This window comes from Toxorhynchites rutilus, chromosome 2 (assembly GCF_029784135.1).
Source record: "Toxorhynchites rutilus septentrionalis strain SRP chromosome 2, ASM2978413v1, whole genome shotgun sequence".
Classification (NCBI taxonomy): domain Eukaryota; kingdom Metazoa; phylum Arthropoda; class Insecta; order Diptera; family Culicidae; genus Toxorhynchites; species Toxorhynchites rutilus.
The window spans coordinates 287,731,778-287,752,375 of record NC_073745.1 but is presented as its reverse complement, the minus strand read 5'-3'; the positions used below and the strand labels follow the sequence as shown (position 1 = coordinate 287,752,375).

At 37.3% G+C, this 20,598-nt stretch overlaps 1 protein-coding gene across 2 annotated transcripts in view; it reads left to right on the top strand.

Annotated features, from left to right (window-relative positions):
- The window catches only part of LOC129765164 (semaphorin-2A), a 310,102-nt gene that overhangs the window by 283,217 nt on the left and 6,287 nt on the right, over nucleotides 1–20,598 (top strand). For both annotated transcript variants that reach the window (XM_055765066.1, XM_055765065.1), the window contains exons 9-15: nucleotides 2,965–3,321; nucleotides 3,765–3,993; nucleotides 14,346–14,682; nucleotides 14,750–15,066; nucleotides 15,144–15,252; nucleotides 15,649–15,727; nucleotides 15,886–16,414. In XM_055765066.1, coding sequence (XP_055621041.1) covers nucleotides 2,965–3,321; nucleotides 3,765–3,993; nucleotides 14,346–14,682; nucleotides 14,750–15,066; nucleotides 15,144–15,252; nucleotides 15,649–15,720 — 1,421 coding nt within the window. In that variant the 3' untranslated portion in view covers nucleotides 15,721–15,727; nucleotides 15,886–16,414. The remainder of the gene's footprint in view (nucleotides 1–2,964; nucleotides 3,322–3,764; nucleotides 3,994–14,345; nucleotides 14,683–14,749; nucleotides 15,067–15,143; nucleotides 15,253–15,648; nucleotides 15,728–15,885; nucleotides 16,415–20,598) is intronic.

The following is a 20,598-nucleotide window of genomic DNA, read 5'->3' as shown; positions in this document are numbered from 1 at the left end:
TACGGCGTATTTCGAGCAGTATTTTTTCTCGTGGGAGCGTTTCAAAAACAAGTGGCTGATAACGATCTTCCAGTATCCTTTCAATGAATAATTTAAATTAAAATCTTCTCGTGGATTTTTTCTTTCAAATTTCAAACTGAAAAACATTGACTGAAAGTCTCAAAATAATGGCAAAGAATTATGTCTAGTTGGTTTTGCAAATATTAGAGCTTTTGAAAATATGTTTTTGCTTAACCATAACTGGAAAACCTTATGAATTCATTGAAGCAGTCAAGTAGAATGTGTATTTAAATAATGGAAATTCCTACACACCTATATTGATGTATAACATAGAGGAACAGATATGCGGCTGCAATTTATTGAATTGCAAAAAATAAATCAATTGGTCCTGAAAAAAGTTATGCTGTGTGAGATTATAGCTTAGTTGGGTTGATTACACCAGGACATAGGTAGAGAATGATCTGAAACCATATACGTTTTTGGCGATAAAGTAGAATATATGTGAGTTTATTTGTGATATGTTTGTGCATCTCACATATAATTCAAATATAGCACCCATTGACTATCACTTGTTCTATGGTTCGAATGGAGTAAAATATAATCCATTAAGTGTATTTCACAGTTACACAGGATGGGAAATGTGATAATTAGTAGAAACATGTAAAAAGCATTTGATTCAGTTATTCAACTAGTAAAAAAAATCATATGACGTTAAGCGCTACCCTACACTGGGCTTTATTTGAAACTGTATATATTTTTTGTGATCTGAAATGAAACGCTGCCAAATCCAAAAACTTAGATCTCAGATGATATAATGAAAAAAATGATTATTGTGAATTTTAACAAAATTGGAATGTCTTTATGTCTTTAGATATTTTGAACATTATCGAACATTCCAAAAAGTAAAAATACGGCTTCAGCGTCTTAAAGCTATTTTCTCAAAATCCTTACATGAGGCTTTTCATTGTTGACGAATTAATTTATTTTTGCGACAACTCAGTTCTTTTTAAAAGCTATGACGATAATATTTGGTTAAAATAAATACATTACCACATAATAAAAACTCTACAATATTTACGAATACCCAATATCGCTATTAGTTGCTCGATTAATAAATATATGAATATGTCCGAACGTCTGTTTCTGAATTTACAATTTTTATCTCAATGCTCAACTAGGATCGACAATTCATTATAACGCTTAGTAAAGATTCATTTTAATTTTTTTTAATCTCTTTCGTGAACTGTATTCCCGGTGACATGTGTCGAACTTATTCAGCATTCAATGGTATAATTACAATAGAGGTGCAATGTTCCTGATGAGCGATTTGATATAGCACGTTTTTGTTTAAGTTTTTGGATCATTTCTGAAATCTGGCTACCGGGTATTGCTCCCGATTTTCACAATCATGATAACAAATACACCCAGGTTTTTTTACGCGGGGGATACGTACCTCGTAAAAAAACGCGTAAAAAACCGCGTCAAATGGAAAATCCGCGTTAATTCGAAAATCCGCGTAAAAAACGCGTAAATTGGAAAATCCGCGTAAAAGAACATGTCACCTAATGAAAGATATCAAATCGGACTATCCTTGTATCGCTGAAATATTCAATAGCGCAAGTTAGTTGCGCTTTCTATCTATTCCAAATATTCCAACTTGAATTCCATTGTTCACGTCCTCTGTATTTTTTTTTTGTCTTATCCATTATAAAATTGTTTCAATACACAACGTAGAACGGAATTAAAAAGTGTAGTGTTGTGTTGCTGTTGGGCCGTCCACAGCTAAGGAGACAGGGAAAGACATTCACGAATCGCTGCCCGTAAAAACCCCGTGCCGTTGTACCGCCCGGTGAGTTACCCGTTACCCAACACCTATAATCTATGTAAGAATCGTGATAAGGTGCGGCACTAATTTCCTTCATAAACGCTATGCTCCGTTACAAGCACTAATTACCGTAATTTGCTCTGAGGGACAATAAGAGAGAAACGTGAGCTGAGAGAGAGTCGTGATATTGCACCGCGATAATTGGGAAATCCGCGTTAATAGAAAATTCCGCGTAAAAAAAACGCGTTAATTGGAAATTCCGCGTAGAAAAAACGCGTTAATTGGAAAATCCGCGTAAAAAACGCGTTATTTGGAAGATCCGCGTTAATTGGAAAAACTGCATTAATTGGAAAATCCGCGTGAAAAATCGCGTTGATTGGAAAATCGGCGTAAAAAAACGCGTTAATTGTAAAATCCGCGTAAATTTAAAAATCCGCGTAAATTGGGAAATCCGCGTAAAAAAACCGCGTTAATCGGGAAATCCGCGTAAAAAACGCGTTAATTGGAAATTCCGCGTAAAAAACGCGTTAATAGCAAAATCCGCGTAAAAAATTAAATCGCGTTAATTGGAAAATCCGCGTAAAAAACGCGTTAATTGGAAATTCCGCGTAAAAAACGCGTTAATAGCAAAATCCGCGTAAAAAATTAAATCGCGTTAATTGGAAAATCCGCGTAAAAAACGCGTTAATTGGAAAATCGGCGTGAAAAAACCACGTTAATTGGAAAATCCGCGTAAAAAAACGCGTTAATTCTAAAAAACCGCGTTAATTGGAAAATCCTTGTGAAAAAAATCGCGTTAATTGGAAATTTCGCGTAACAAAAACCTCGTAAAAAAACCGCGCAAAAAACGCGTAAAAAATCTGGGTGTACATCACTTTACCGCGTTGCTGCAACCATACATTTTAGGGCTCCAAAATTGAAACTGTTCATCGTAATTTTATGGAGGAAATCCGATTCCCTGTTTGGTTGCGGGAAACCATGGTCTATGCTAATATTTGCCGACGTAATGAATAATAAGCGAGCGCTCATGAGCGTTGTTGATTTATTAAGTGCCATCATCATCATCTATCATCTGGATCTGTAAACGTATTAACCACCCTCCCTCCCTCTGTGTCTCTTTTCCCCCACCTCTATTCCAGAACCCAACTTCGTAGGCTCATTCGACATCGGTGAGTACGTGTACTTCTTCTTCCGGGAGACCGCCGTCGAGTACATCAACTGCGGAAAGGCCGTCTATTCGCGGATCGCCCGGGTCTGCAAGAAAGACACCGGCGGGAAGAACATCCTCAACCAGAACTGGGCCACCTATCTGAAGGCTCGCATCAACTGCAGCATCTCCGGCGAGTTTCCGTTCTACTTCAATGAGATCCAGGATGTGTACCAATTGCCGTCGGACAAGAGCAAATTCTATGCCACGTTCACCACCAGCACCAATGGGCTCGTGGGCTCGGCGGTGTGTAGCTTTGACATAGGCGAGGTGCACGGGGCATTCGCAGGTGAGAGAACACTTGCGCTGTTTGTATTTATGATTTCGTTTTTTTGGAATTTTAAGAAAAAAATAGAAAATCCTACACGTCGCCACCGAGCCCGAAAATTTTCGCTTGCCAAGCACATTCAGAGCTACCACCTTATCGCTCGTGTACAACCGTTACCGCAAATTAATTTAAATTGCGTGCGAAGCTACTTACGTCCCGGTATTCGCGGAGGGGAGCAGAAATAAAATATTTCCGCCGTTGGTTTCGTGGCACCTTTTCACACTTTATCGCCTTTGATTTATGCCGTAACGATTCGCAGGCTCATTTCACTACCACACATAAATGCGACATTTTTATTTTGCTGCTCACAGTGAGAATCTAAATTGTGATTTATTTCCATGTTTTGTGACCGCCCTTCCCCGCTGCCACCCCACCCACCGCTGCTTGATTAACATCGACATCAGGCAAATTCAAGGAGCAGGCCACATCCAATTCCGCCTGGCTTCCGGTGCTGAACTCGAAGATTCCGGACCCGCGGCCGGGCACGTGCGTCAACGATACATCGGCACTTCCGGACTCGGTGCTGAACTTCATCCGCTCCCACCCGCTCATGGACAGGGCCGTTAATCACGAGCACAACAATCCGGTCTTCTACAAGCGGGACCTCGTCTTCACCAAGCTGGTCGTTGACAAGTGAGTATATTATGGATTTTGTTTAGGAAAAAAAAAAGGTTAATTTAAGCACCGAATAACAAGAGTTGGGGTGAGGCTTCAAGCCCCAATCCCGACGGGTAACGAATGACCATTAGCTTTTTTTTTTTTGGGAACAACATAATCAAACAACAAGCACCTATTCGAGAGAAAGGTGCATTGGTGTTGATGTGTGTTTTTTAAATGTCGTATAAATTTTGCCTTTGGTTTTATGTCAAGTAGGGTAAGTGAGAGCAATTTGGCCCCTTTAACACGTTGACCGAAATAGTGGACTGATAAAGAACTTTTCATCTGACCCGTGTCGGTCCCAACGAATCGGTAGTGGGCTTTCCTAAATATCATTTTGTAGCTTTGTTGTTGCCGTTCCAAATGCCGACACTCTCCGAACGAAAAATCAACTGTCAGTCCGGTGAGATCGGCGCGAAAAAGATGAAAAATTCAGTGTCAGTCCCCAGGGACCGACGCGGGGATTAACGTGTTAAGCAAATCGCCTATTTCCAAACTAATATGGTCTAAACGAAAAATGTCACATTGAACACTGAGCTACACTTGTTTTCTCTCAATCATTATATCAAGCTTCGAACTACTAAATATATCGCCTTCCTCTTTCAACGTTGTCTGTCCATCTGTTTGACGTAGGACTACGTCTTACATTAAGGGTGCCAAATCAGAAAACAGGTCACGTTTTTATGAAATAAAGTTAACGTTAATAACTATTTTTGCTGCGAACGGACTTTAACGATTTGCATACCAATCGAATCGGAGATATTCTAAGATTTGTTTGAAATGCTATACATTACAATCCCATAGTCTGTATATGGTTTAAGTTGATGCAAATTGGAAGCATTCCCATTTCCCCATACATTTGTTCTGTCCATTTGTGTGCTTTCCCGAACAGAGCTGTCAATAATGGACAACTTATGCAGCTGCTAGAATAGAAACAATGAAGGGGGATATCGAAAGGAGAATATTTGCGAAGTAAACTCCACCCCTGCATAGTGAACTGTCGCTAGCGTATAAGTTAGGGTGCCAATGAACGTATGGGAAAAAATCGAACTTTTAGGGTTTAGGGTTCAAAATGTTCACCACCTCGAAAAAACACCCTATGCCGAAGTTCAGCTCAGTCGGACTTAAGGGAGAGTGGCGCAAAGTTTGAGTTTTGACGTAGAACTACGTCTTTCAGGAAGGGTGCCAAATCAGAAAACAGGTCACGTTTTTGTGAAATAAAGTTAACGTTAATAACTATTTTATCTGTGAACGAATTCTCATGATTTGTATACCAATCGAATCGGAAATTCTCTAAGATTTGTTTGATATGCTATAGATTACAATTCGCTAATCTCTAAACGGTTTAAATTCATGAAAACTGGAAGAACTTCCTTTTTTCCCATACATTTGTGCTAACCCTACCCGTATTTCGGATGCTTATAACTAGAACAATTCTTAACAGATCGGAAAGATGTTTGCATCAATTGATAGGAAATATTTCTACGCGTTTATCGCAATTAATAAAATGTTATTTTTCATTAGATGAACAATTGAATAACTGTAAAATATCAAGCGTTATCTAAACGCCCTAACTGCCAAGTTTTGATTGGCCCGATTAACGGTTTCCCCAACAGAGACTTCAAAATCGATGTACCTTTGGAAATCCGTTTTGCAAATGTACATGCAAGTTGGGGTATTTTTGTTCCCACCGAGCTGTGTTCCCCTAACACGGACTTCAAAATCAATGTGCCTGGGGGAATCCGCTTCGTCAAAACATGCAAGTTGGGTGTATTTTTTCCCACTTAGCTGTGTTTCCCTAACACGGACTTCAAATTAATGTACCTGGGGGAATCCGCTTTCCAAATACATACATGTCGGGGTAATTTTTGGTGTTGAGTACATTTGTACTCGCTTGTCGTTATGCAGACCGTAATATGTTTCCTTAAAACGTACTTTACACTTAGAAGCCTAGGAAAATCGTCATTTCAGATACTAGAGGTGATTGAACTTTCGCGGTTCGAGAACTACGTAAACATGAGATGTGCAATAATTTGAGACGGAAATGTAAAATACAATGATCGTTTGACAATTTTTCCGTTCAAATATTTTGGTAGTCCTAGGCATCATATCAAACGTAAAAGGACGTTCATCAAATTTATTTGTAACGAAGAATATAATCTATTACAAAAATTTCGATGCATTCCGAAATAATATTCGAAGTGGTAAACAAGTGGATTGCATAATATAATTGCATAGTTCTACGTCGAAATTATGCGGTCGTGTCCTAGATACAACCCCTTACAATTTTTTTGCAATTCAGCGGCATCTGGAATCAATTAGACCAATGAAAAGCTTCAAACCTGTAGGACCAATACACCCCACACAACATGCGAAAATTAAAATGCAATTAATGTCATTTGTTGTTATCAAACTTACAGTTTCGCTGCATCAAATTGTTCCTCTTCTGTAAGCGAACAAATTTACCAATGTTTTTTACGTTAGGTACAAACGGTTCAACAATATAAGTCATTATTAAAAAACCAAGTTGAGCCGTACTTTTTGAGATAAAGGGGTGGTCCAAATCACCCCAACTTACCCTACATATACCTGAGAATAGCGAACATCAGACAAACATTCATACATTTTTTACTTCGTCTATCTTGATCCACGTTGCGTCATGAACATTCTAGCTACCAGCTATGTGCCGGTGTTTAAACCACCCATTTCGCTGTTACCTAGTAAAGCTTCCAAACAATTTGTAACATTTGTGTAGATATGTGTAACATAGAAGCGTAAAATTAAATTTATTCCAGTTAGGATTTTTGTGTCAATGTTTGATTAAGTTTGATAATTTATTTTTCAGAATTTTTTTATTTCGGAATTCATTTTTTTTATTAGAAAGATCCTGTGGAGCGATCATCATTATAATCTAGGGGAACTAATACCTTTCACAGCTTGTCCTAGGGCAATTTTCACGCAGTCCCAAGCTATCGGACACAATAACTGATTTTGGACTACTTTCACGAGTTTTGTCGGTAGTGAATGAAGATCACGATCAACCATTCAATAGTTATCCCAATAGTATCACTGGAACCTTCTCCGTGAAATGTTACAAAAAAATGCCATTCAGCTTTCAATTAGCGCTTCAACTTTGTAACGTAAGTCTACGAAAATATTTAATTTTTTTTTTTGTAATGTGTAGCTGTCCGTTTTCCGTTTTATCATTTACCATTGTTCATGTACAACAATTTCATTTAAAAAAAAGATTTATCGAAAATAATTTGTTCTGATTTTGCACAAATCTCGTATATATATAGTAACTATATATACGAGATTTGTGCAAAATCAGAACAAATTATGGAGATACATTGGTGTATAAAATCTGGCTCTTGAAAATTCTAATTGATTCTAATCAGGAATAATATTTTAGCTCTATTTCATAGGCTTTTACAGCGGAATTTGCGTAAAGATAGGAATTGGGTGTCAAAGAACGAACTCTAGTGCTTCAAAATGGTTGATAGAAACAACCAAGTTTATCATGTAGTGTCTCGTGTTTTTTGAATTAGAACCAGTTGAAGTCTCAGTTCAATGAGTCTATCATAGTTGAGATTCGATCGTATGCGTAGAAGGATTTTTTCATAAATTATATTCTTCTGTTTCCTCCTGAAAGAATCCGGGTTAGTTATTGAACACCCGGTATATAATTTTTGAAAAATTTCAAAATTTTGTGAGGGTGCATCATCCTGAATTGGAGTGATCTGAGTTCGTTATTTGCCAGTTCTGCTACTATCTGTTTTCACAATCTATCTGAACCTCTGAACCAATTTTCGATCTATTACCAACAAATGAATGGTATATCAATGAACTCTTGAACTTTAGTGATCTGCACTTCATGTGTCTAAGCTGTTTGTTGTTTCTATTATTTTTGGTTACCCCAAACTTTGTACATAACATATAACATATCATATATCAAGAAAAACACTTTTTTTCTCATTTTTTGCCGAAATCGATAAAAAAAATACTTTTGAGCTACTTGACCGATGCTGTCCACAGCAAATGAAAGGACCACAAAAAAAGCAACGAAAAAAAAATGGTTGCATGATAATGCTCCATCACATACAGCAAAACCAGCCAATCATCCTAATTTCGCGCGGCGAGTGATTTTTCCTTCAGAAAATGAAAATCGGGGTATTGAAAAAATTCTGATTCCAAAGGCCCTAATTGTACTATACTATAAAAGTATTGCATACCAATGATTTATAATACATTGAAATTGTATTCAAATACCTACGAAACGTTTCTATGATGAATAGACACTCCTCCCTCTCTCTAAGAGGCTGCCATACAAATGAGGCATAAATTTCTCCATAACTCAAGAACCAATCAAGCAAATAGAGCCAAATTTGGCATGTGAAGGTTTAAAGGGACAGGGAATGTTTCTATGAAGAATGAACGCTCCTCTCCCTCTCTAAGGGGGGGGGGGGGGGGAGGTGGGACAGTCCTTCCACCTCTCTAAAGTCAAGAGGGCTGCCATACAAATGAAACACAATCTTTTACATAACTCGAGATTAATCAAGCAAATGGAGCCAAATTTGGGATGTAAGGGTTTTTGGATACGTGAAATATTTATATGATGGTATAACACCCCTCTCTCTTCTAAAATGGAGAGGGAGTTCAGTAAATAGTAAATACACATATTTCAACCAAACATGACAATTGAAATTTTTGGAAAACTGGAATAATTAGGAAAATGGGAAAATTAGGAAAATTCCAATTCGCATGTAGAACATATGCGACAAACGTTGTCAGTCCATTTGATGTTTGATAATTGAAATTGATTTTTATACGAAAGTGGAAATGGATTTGAATTTTATAAAACGCACTCCTAAAACTTCCTCTATCTATATAAAAAAATGGATTACCGAATGTGTTGATAATAGCAAAACTCGAGAAAGGAATTGTCCGCTTTAGAACTATCTTTATTCTATCATATTTTCTGTAGCAAACATTTATTCAATGTAATGGAAAAACATGTTATTTGCAAGTGGTTGAAAAATCTTCGAGAATTGTGTCTGAAAATAATCTGATATTATAATGAAGAGTTTTGGTGGAAGTACTAGGAAATTTATAGTGAAAGGTAATTTTAAAGGGTAGATTAGAATATCAATCAATGAGCAGTTCTGCGATTGGACCCATGAACGTGTGCTTAGTAAGAAATCGTGAATTTGATAACGAAAAATAAATTTTGGGTGGGACGAAGTTTGCCGGGTCAGCTAGTGTAACTTTACAAATCAACCACATGTCCATATTACCGTCCGTATTATATTACTTTCCGTATTATCCGCGCTTCCCCTTATAATCGAACCTGATACCAATAGGAGGACCGGGTATAATTTTTGAGAAAAACAGTTTTTTGTTGTGTTCTCATAAGCGTGTCAAACTTATGGGGTTTTTCTCAAACAAATCATTCATATTTACTGGCATGTTTTTCGAAAAACGAAACGAAAAGTCTCAGAAACCCGATTTTGCAACATAAACAAATCAAGATAGCAGTAGATCTCGACATCCCAGTTTTTAAATATTTGGCATAATTTTTTTTTAAACCCCGCTTTATTTTTTTAGTTTTGTTCTTTTTTTTAGTTTTCCAGGTTTCAAGACCTGAGAAACCCTAACTTTTCAAATCATTTTTATTTATTTTTTTACATAAAACATCTGAATCCCTGAAACACTTATTTCATTAGAGACCCTCGTTTTTGAGTATAAATTTCGGGAAGGTGAGACTTTTATGAATAGAACATCAAAATTTTCACTCAATTCTATTGTGATTTAAGTTTAGCAGGGTGATATTTTTTTTCAGGAAGAGGAGAGGTTTCTCGATATCTCAAAAACCATAAAAACGTTTTATTTTAATATTCGTCTAAAGGTGGTGTAATTAACAATTTATATGGATACGATAAAACGTGTGCTGTTGACAGCTAAAATTCTAGAGAGCTAAAATAAATAAACTAACAAATGGGATAAAAGAAATCAGCATGAAAAATGTAAAAAATTAGATGTATAATTTTTGCCATTTTTTATGGAGATTTTGAAAAAACCATACTAATGTTTAAAAATTTGTAATTTTTCAACCGCTCATTAATTTTGGAAAAAATAAGCGTTCCTGAGATTGTCATATTTTTAATGTTTTTTTTTAAAATTTGTTTTAACATTTCTGATATTTTCGCATAAAACTAAGCGTTTGAAGTGCCATAAAATATTTTATTTGAAAAGTCTATCGAACATTTTTCATTTTCATTCAAGAAAGCGCAGCCGAAAAAAACAGACTACCCTAATTCCGAATTTATGCACTCTAAGGGCGAATATTAATGAAAATGTGCCTAAAAGTTTTCGAAACGAAACAAATATACCGTTCTGAATCATATTTCGGACAACATCATATATCGGACACATTGTTCTGATATCTTGAAATGCTTAATGCACTGATGATATAACTATAAAATCAATATCACAATTGCTTCTTTTCTTTAATCCCTTGGTTTCACTATCACTTCATTTGGGAATTACATTTGAATTATAACATGGTAGGAAAAAATCCAACAGCGCTACTCATTTCCGTTTGTGTTTGACGTTTGCTTAGCGTGAGCACGTAGAATTCACCTCTTCATCAATATTGAAATTTCTCTCGTGTTTCATTGGTTCTCATTGAACTAATTTATTAAAAATATCCACCAAATAACACCTGTGCATAAAGTTGAGATCTGTTTTCTGCATCATATGCCTTGAGGGTCCGAAATATGATTCGGATCGGAACAGGGGTTGAACAAAATCAGAGCATTTATTTTTCGGTGTAAATATTTTTTCATAAAATTGCTGTGCTAAAAGACAGTGCATACTAATTCTGGGAACATTAGGTATACTGAGATGCTTATTCATTTAAAGTCTCCAAATTTACAAAGTATCAACATATTTCAAACCTAGTCGAGTGGCGTTAAATCTCTCATGTTTCATGATTAAAATCTATAGGTGTTACCCTGTCGAGTTTTGTCCAGATCATTTGCTTAATGAAAAGTCTAAAAATGTTGGCATTCTTGTCTGCCGAATATTTGAATATTTGGATGTACAAACTATAAGAGTAGGAGACATTCGAATTCACTCAAATATGATGGTATGAATTTCCTAGATTCGAATAACGAGTAAGTGCGGTTCAAATAGTCGTTTATGTGAAAGCAGTAAGAATTTAAACATATTTTTTTCGAAATTTTTCGGCCTTGTAAAATGTTATTTAAAGAGTGTGTGAAGATTCGTGTCTTACTTTAACGAATATTTTGGGAGAATTGCAGAACAATAGAAAAACAACTTTTATGATTCATGAGTCTTAACATTTTAACACTTTCGTCGCCCAGAGCGATTCGGTCGAGTTTCTTGCGGGGCCCAAATTCAACTCTCAGTGCGCTAGAGAAATAAGCGGGCAACGATTCAGGACTACTTTTCTGTTGAATCCGAATAAAATCAACTGATTGCTGATTAGAAATCTTATAGAAATAATTTTTCAGCCAATTGTATAGTGTGTAATAAAAAATGAAATTCAACCGAACTTACTTGCTCTATATACTATATTCGATGACGATGAATAACTGCAATTCTATAGGAGAACTAGCTGACCCGGCAAACTTCGTCCAGCCCAAAATTTTGGTATCAATACCTTCAAACATTCACGTTTCCTTACTAAGCGCAAGTTCATGAGTCCAATCACAGAACTATTCATTGATTGATCTTCTAATCGACACCGTTGAATTTACCTTTTACTAAAAAATTACTAGTGCTTCTACCAAAACTCATCATTATAGTATAAGATTATTTTCAGACACAAGACTCGTTCAAGATTTTTGAACCACTTGCAAATAACATGTTTCTCCGTTAAATGGAATAAATGTTTGATACAGAAAATATGATAGAATAAGGACAGACCCCTCCCCTCTTCTCCCTTAAAGAAGGGGGAGGAGTGTATATTCACCATAGAAACGTTTCGTGCCCCCTAAAATCTTCACATGCCAAATTTGATTTCGTTTTCATGGAAGTGTTTCATCTGTATGGCAGCCCCCCCTAAGAGAGGGGGGAGGAGAGTCTAACACCACTATAGAATCATTTATTGCACCCTGAAATCTCGACATGCGAAATTTCGTTTCATTTGCTTCATTAATTCTCGAGTAATGCAGAAATTTTTGTTTCATTGTATGGGAGCCCCCCCTTAGAGGGGAAGGTGGAGTGTTAATGCGCCTTAGAAACATTTATTGCACCCTAAAACCTCCACATGCCAAATTTCGTTTCATTTGCTTGATTAATTCTCGAGTAATGCAGAAATTTGTGTTTCATGCCGATCGGTTCAGGGGTTTCCGAGTCCATAAGAATCAGACAGACAGACAGAAATCCATTTATATATATATAAAGATATGCATAGTAAATTTTTTCGAATTTTTCTAATCATCTCAAATATTTTCTTAAGTTATCTAACATTGTAATTTGGGTGAAGATAAACTCGTAAAATATATGGATGGCGTAGATCTGATCAGCCGTTCTCCCGTGATGATATTGTACACGTACGTGGGAAAATCCTTTTTTTTATTTATAAAGATAGATATGAAATATTCTGTTCAATCGATTGCGAAGGCTCTGTGAATATATCATACCGAGAACATATGTCACTTTTGTGGGAAAATAATCGTCGCAAACTATATCACATTTGGCAACTCCGATTTCTCACCGGATTCGTTTTCATTATTCTTTGCGCTTGGCAGACAAAAATCTAAAAGAAGAAGCAAGTTACAAGTTTTTTTTTCTGGTAATGAGAATGATTTTCCTCAAACGGTTTATTGATTTTCCAATAACTTTGTCAAACATCATATTTTGATTAGACATCTGGTTTTTGAGTTACAATTTTTCGAATGAAAGATCAATCATTTCAATTACGCCCTTTAAAAAAATCAGTCGTAATTTAAATTGATCCTATAATAATGAAAATTGTAATTTAGGTAGTTTATTCCAAGTTTCAAACGTTTGTAGAGGATCGTGTCAGCAGCTTTGGGGTGGAATTGCTCTGTATGAGAGTTGTATGCGTAAAAGTAATTGACCATTTTGAATTTGGATTTTTCATGAACTAATGTGTTCTACTAGTCAAGCCATTCATTTGATATCCATATTGGAGAAGTTTTTAAAAAATCCTATATCGCACTTTTGGATTTGCATTTTCAAAAATAACTATGTTCTACTAGTCAAGCCCTTTCGTTTGATACCCATATTCATGAGTTGAAAAAAAGGTTGCCATTTTGGATTTGCATTTTTCATAAATAATTGTGTCAAGCCCTTTCATTTGATGCCCATATTGATGGGGTTTTGATAAAATATGTAGTCCGCCATTTTATAACGGCCGCCATATTGGATTTTAAAGATCATGGAACACGCAGTTTTATAACTACAGTAGAGATAAAGGCGTGTTCCAAATTTCAGATCAATCGGTCAAGAGGAAGGGGGTTAAATTTCTATTGATATGGGAAAACCCTACAGATAAACATACAAACTTACAATAGGTCATGCTAAATAAAACCGTTCAGAGGTATAGTATAAAAACTGTATATTTTATGTTTTTGATTTGTTGATTATTCTACATATCCCATATTTACATTTAAGTGCCTATTCTATCAAATTCCGATTGAAAATCCTATTCAAATTGAACGAGAAAAGTGTCACGCACATCTGGGTGACGGGGCGATCAAAGTGTTAAAGCACGCAATGGATATTCTGAAAAGACATAACGAAACAAAACTGATCCATAGTCGCTCTATTGTGCAATCCACAAATGATTACTCGTGGTTCAATTGCTTCGACCCAAGTAATTATATGCTTCATTAGAAGCAGCAAACACTGATCCGTTATCAGACACATTTTTTTGTGCACGTTCAAATTTGAAGCGAACGCAGGTGGGGGTTGTTGACCACTAATTAATGAAACTGACCATCGATACATGTACACACAAACACATACACACACATAATTTCACATAAATTGGTAACCCCGAAACGTCGAAATGTTCGTGGCATTGGTCACCCATCGGGGGCTACGCTTCAAAAATAGGTGGTAGCAATTTGTGGGGAAAATGAATTTCGAGCAATTGAAAAAAAATCTCCCGGAAAACCTGCTAATTGATTCCTCGGTAAGCTGCCAGCTTTCAATTAGGGTCATCGCGGTCGCAATTGATAAACCGTCCGCGAAATGTAATGAAATTTACTGCCGTTCGAGAGCAGAGCGTGTGTCAAAATTAACGGAAATCTATGTTTCCATTTCGGTTCCAGAATCAAAATCGATATTCTCAACCAGGAGTACACGGTGTACTACGTCGGTACCAACGCGGGTCGCATCTACAAGATTGTCCACTATCTCTCGAACGGAGAGTCCAAGTCCAAACTGCTGGACATCTTCGAAATCGCCCAGAACGAACCGATCCAGGTGATGCAAATCAGCCAGTCCCGCAAATCGCTTTACGTCGCCACCGACTATCGCGTCAAGCAGGTCGACCTGGCGATGTGCAATCGACGGTACGACAGCTGCTACCGGTGCGTTAAGGATCCGTACTGCGGTTGGGATAAAGATTCGAGCACGTGCAAACCGTACGAGCTGGGACTGTTACAGGTGAGTTGGGATTATGTCGGTACTGGTGCAGTGGCTTTGAGGGTAATGTTTGGTTTCACACGAACAGGACGTTGGTAACGAGACGTACGACATCTGCGATACGAGTGTTCTGAAGAAGAAAATCATCGTCACATACGGTCAGAGTGTTCATTTGGGTTGCTTCGTGAAAGTTCCGGAGATATTGAAGGATCAATCGGTCACCTGGTATCATCACTCGAAGGAAAAGGGACGCTACGAGATCAAGTACAATCCGACAAAATATATCGAGACTACGGAGCGTGGTTTGGTTGTGATTTCGGTGAACGAAGCGGACGGCGGTCGGTACGATTGTCACCTTGGGGGGTCACTTCTCTGCAGTTACAACATAACAGTGGATGCTCACAGGTAATAACGGTTTGGCACGTTTTGTAGGTTATTTGCTTGAATGTTTTTTTTTTCTCCGTGATAATTCGTTCCAACAGATGTACACCACCGAATAAGAGCAACGACTACCAGAAGATCTATTCCGACTGGTGCCACGAGTTCGAGAAGTACAAATCGGCGATGAAGACCTGGGAGAAGAAACAAGCAGTAAGTGTTCATCTTTGCGCCTCAAGCCCTATTCTTTCCGTCTATCGGGAGCAGAATCGTTAATGTTTTTATTGTTTGTCACATCTCGAAGCACCATGTGTTCCGTCAATTCATTTTTATGACCGATTCTTCGAATTATTCCAAACGGTCGCAATGATGCAAATAAAATGCTGATAGCGTCAATAGCAGCCCAAGTGTTGCTGGAATCGGGAAAATTGATTTCGTTAATAACGATAAAAGCTGTTGCGCTCGTCTGGCAACACCGACCCACAATCTCGTTCCATTATTGATAGAAACCCAGTCCAGGATTGTCCAATCCGCCGCCGTGTTTTTACGATCCAGCAGTAGAATAAACAATAATGGCCCCCTCTCTTTCGCTTCTCGTCTCACTTCCAGCAATGTTCATCCAAGCAAAACTACAGCAATCAACATCCTAACGATGTTTTCCAACGCAATCCCAACGTCTGATATCAAGGTAAGCGAGAACGAAATTGAAAAATTATCATCACTGATTTCGTCGGATATGCGCCGGGGGCTACCATCCATCGGATCCTTCTGTAGCCCTCCCCTTCCACGTTTTATCGCTATATTGTTTTATTGTCTGTCTTCCTTCTCTCCTTCCCGGCACCGCAGGACCAAACATTGACACTTCAACATCGAATAGCTTGTCCACTACCTTTGGTAGGGTACTACAATCAACTAAATGAACTGTGATACCCTTAATGATCCAATATTAAGAAACAAGAGAAAAAGAATGAAAACAAAATGAAACAACAAAAAAAACACACAAACAAAAAAATAGATTGAAGCGCTGACGAGTGGTGGCAGCAAAGGGAGCTGTGCTGCAAAATAAAACATGGAGCTTGCCACACAATCGGTGATACACACTGCGGTTGCGTTTGATGAAATGAATGTAATAGAGTCAGCAGCGGCAAAATCTCGTGTATCCAGAGAAGAACTTCGATTTTCTATTTGAAAAACCGCAGCAACAGCAGCAGCAGAATATTAGAGGAAAATAAAAAAAAACAAATAAAACATAACACATTATTAGCCAATTCCAACGAGCTTGCGCAAGATCATCATACCCCGGAGTAAAACTGTACAGGTTGTCATTTTTTCATCTCTATCTGGACGTCAGTAGAGCAACGCGTAGCGTTTCAAGGTGAGTTTATGGGCTTCTTCCTCTGTTTTGCTGCTGGCTTTTGAATATCGAATCATCAAATTTCACATTGAGCACATGATTGAGTGAATAACTGTAATATTCATTTTTTTTCCAAACCACCTGTTAAATCAAAGTGAAATTATTTATTTCACTTATACAGGGTTTTCCAACTTTAAATTCCGAAAGTAAATTGAAATAAAACACACTTAGAATTCGAATTCCGATGAAACTTTTAATTCAAATTAAAGTTTGGTTTATGCCATTATGTGTGAAATACAACATCATTCAAATGTCCACCTAGGGCTTCCTCGCACACCTTGATCCGGAACAGGTAATTTTCGATTACTTTTCGGCACATATGGGGCGGTATCTCGGTCATAACTTCACGAATGTTGTCTTTAAAATGTTCAAGAGTTTGCGGAGAATTGGCATAGACACGGTCTTTCGCATAACCCCACAAAAAAAATCTAGCGGGTTCAAATCACATGATCTGGACGGCCAATTGGCATCACCAAAACGCGAAATTATGCGTCCCTCAAATTCCGTTCGCATTATGGCCATGTTCGGTCGTGTTGTGTGGCACGTGGCGCCGTCCTGCTGAAACCACATGTCATCCGTATCCACATATTCAATTTGTGGCAAGACAAAAATCGGTTAACATGCGCCCATAGCGCTAACCATTCACAGTTACCGTCTCGCCGTCCTCATTTTCAAAGAAATACGGCCCGATGACTCCACCAGACCATAATGCGCACCAAACAGTGACTTTTGGCGGATGCAATGGCCTCTCAACAATCACGTGTCTATTTTCTGAGCCCCATATACGGAAATTTTGGGTGTTCACATAGCCACCGAGCTCGAAATGTGCCTCATCGCTGAAAAAATTTGATGCGAAAATTCAGCATTTTGCTGCTGTTGTTCGTTCACCCAATCGACGTATGCCCGACGCATTCCATGGTCACCACGCTCTAATTTTTGTACCAGTTGGACTTTATATGGATGTAGGTGCAAGTCCAAATGCGAAATTCGCCACAATGATGTGTTTGACAAGCCCAATTGCTGAGCACGCCGTGGAATCGAAACATTCTGGTCATCCTCCATCATCCGTCATCCGTCATCCATCCATCGTCATCCATTTTCGGCCGAACGCACATTACGATGATGCACAGGTTTCACAATATCCGCTACGGATCCAGTTTGTTCGAATTTACGCACTACATTAGCGATTGTGTGCTTTGTAGGCCGTTCATGACGACCACAATCCGTCCGTAATGCTCGAAAAACATTTGCCTGGTTTTCATCATTTTTATAGTATAATTTAACAAAATTAACACGTTGTGCGATGCTGAAGCTTGTCAAACACATCATTGTGTCGAATTTTGCATTTGGACTTTGGCATTTGCATTTGGACTTGCACCTACATCCATATAAAGTCCAACTGGTACAAAAATTAGAGCGTGGTGATGGAATGCGTCGGGCATTCATCGATTGGGTGAACGAACAACAGCAGCAAAATGCTGAATTTTCGCATCAAATTTTCTTCAGCGATGAGGCACATTTCGAGCTCGGTGGCTATGTGAACACCCAAAATTTCCGTATATGGGGCTCACAAAATCCACACGTGACTGTTGAGAGGCCATTACATCCGCCAAAAGTCACTGTTTGGTGCGCATTATGGTCTGGTGGATTCATCGGGCCGTATTTCTTTGAAAATGAGGACGGCGAGACGGTAACTGTGAATGGTGAGCGCTATGGCCGTATGTTAACCGATTTTTTTTTTGCCACAAATTGAAGATATGGATACGGATGACATATGGTTTCAGCAGGACGGCGCCACGTGCCACACAACACGACCGAACATGGCCATATTGCGAACGAAATTTGGGGGACGCATAATTTCGCGTTTTGGTGATGCCAATTGGCCGTCCAGATCATGCTATTTGAACCCGCTAAACTTTTTTTTGTGGGGTTATGCGAAAGACCGTGTCTATGCCAACTCTCCGCAAACTCTTGAACATTTGAAAGACAACATTCGTGAAGTTATGACCGAGATACCGCCCCATATGTGCCGAAAAGTAATCGAAAATTACCTGTTCCGGATCAAGGTGTGCGAGGAATCCCTAGGTGGACATTTGAATGATGTTGTATTTCACACATAATGGCATAAACCAAACTTTAATTTGAATTAAAAGTTTCATCGAAATTCGAATTCTAAGTGTGTTTTATTTCAATTTACTTTCGGAATTTAAAGTTGGAAAACCCTGTATATTATTCATTTATTTTTTTCACCACCTCAATTTTTTTTTTCGTTTTTCTAGTAAAAGGTGTATTTTACGACTGTACAAACTTTATGTTTTCATGAAGTGAACTACTCTGCATTTTATCGGAGGCGATCTGGCGTAGTGGTAACATCCGTACCTCTCACGCTCAAGGTCACGAGTTCAATTCTCACTCCCGACATTCTTCCAGAAATGAAAGTCAAAAGAGCTGAACCAAATGTGTTGAAAGTCACTAAAATACGGTAATAAAAAAATCAAAATTAGTAAGACGAATGTCATGCCAACTCATGTTAGGAGTTAGCAGCGCCATCTCATGTTGCAGTGTTGCAGCAATTTATTTAAAAAAAAAATTAAAAATACGTTTTTCAGAAACATTAATTTCAATTAATTGTTTTCTCAATTTCAGTTTTTTTAAATTTTTTTTTTGTTTTTTTAATGGATATTGAAATAATTTCTGAGATTGCACTATTTTTTCATTATTTTTAGGTATTATAGTTTTTGAATTAGAAACTTTTGTATTAATATGTAAAAAAAATCTTGTTTTGAATATTTCAAGTATGCAAAATTGCTTACTTGCCACATTGCCATAAAGTTTCACTGCAATTTGAGATGGTGCGGCCAATGGCCAACCGAGTTGGCATGAAATTCTCTTAAATATTTTGAACCTCATAAAGCGTCTTAAGCGCCATTTTTCATTGCAAAATAGTGTTTTTGTTAGCTACCGCAATAGTTGTTCATGAGATTATTTGGGTTATTGTTCGCATATAAAACTTATTCAACGTGTAATTGTGAAAGTTACTTAAATGCCTAAAAATTAAAGACGTTTTTTTTCGATTTTTTTTTATTATGGAAAGTAAACTAAAACATTTTTTTAAATAAACTATTCAATCACATATTCCCAACCATCATGACGATTCCTCGTAGTTTTCAGTTTCATCTACACTAATCGACGAATTTCATCCCAACTCGACTAGTCAGTCATTGTCAACACCATCTCATGTTGCAGTGAATCTTCATGGATTTTAGAAAGATTGCACAATGGTTCGGGGAAGAGATTTAAGTAGAAATTTGCATCTATAGCGCTATAATTATTCTCTAGATAAAAACTGTCTTTGACAAAGTTGTTCCATAGGACGGAGCGTTCATTTTCATGTTGTCAAAAACAGGATGACCAAAATTTTATGTGAAATCAAAAATCTTATTCTCCTCTTTATAGATAGAGGTAAATATAGTTTGACAAGTTTGACAAGTTTGACAGTTTGTTGTAGCCCTAGTTATTTTAAGAAACTTTGAGGTACAATTTTTTTTTTCTATCATGTTTTTCTATCTTTGTTTTTTCCAAAACCTACATACAAACTGTCTTGAGACGACTTTTGGAGCTCACCAAAATAAATATTTTGCAAAATAGAACATGTTATTTTTATGCAACTTAAAGTTATTGGCATTTTTACCCCAATAAGATACGCCCGTGTTATTCTTCCTGGGGCAAACATGAAAAATCTTTTTTTTACCATTTTGCCTTTTTAATATTTTACTGTACATAATGTGAATGATTCAGTAATATGTTTTTTTTGTATTTGAATAAACTCAACTTGTAATCGTGAGTTTTTGGGTAAAAAAACATCAATAACTTCGAGTAGGATTAAGATACTGACAAGTTTGGCATTGCAAAGTAATTGCCTTGATAAACTCTAAAAGTCGTTCGAAGACAGTTTTAATGTAGAATTAAAAATGCCTAAATTATGGCGAAAAATCCGTTTTTTTCATGGTCACCCTATTTCAACTTAGAAAAAAGCGATAAATCGGTTATTTTAAAAGATAGAAGAAAAAACTTTGTTCTACCAAGTTGCTTAGAATAACTGGGGCTGCAACATTGTCGAACTATATTTTACTATAAATTTATAA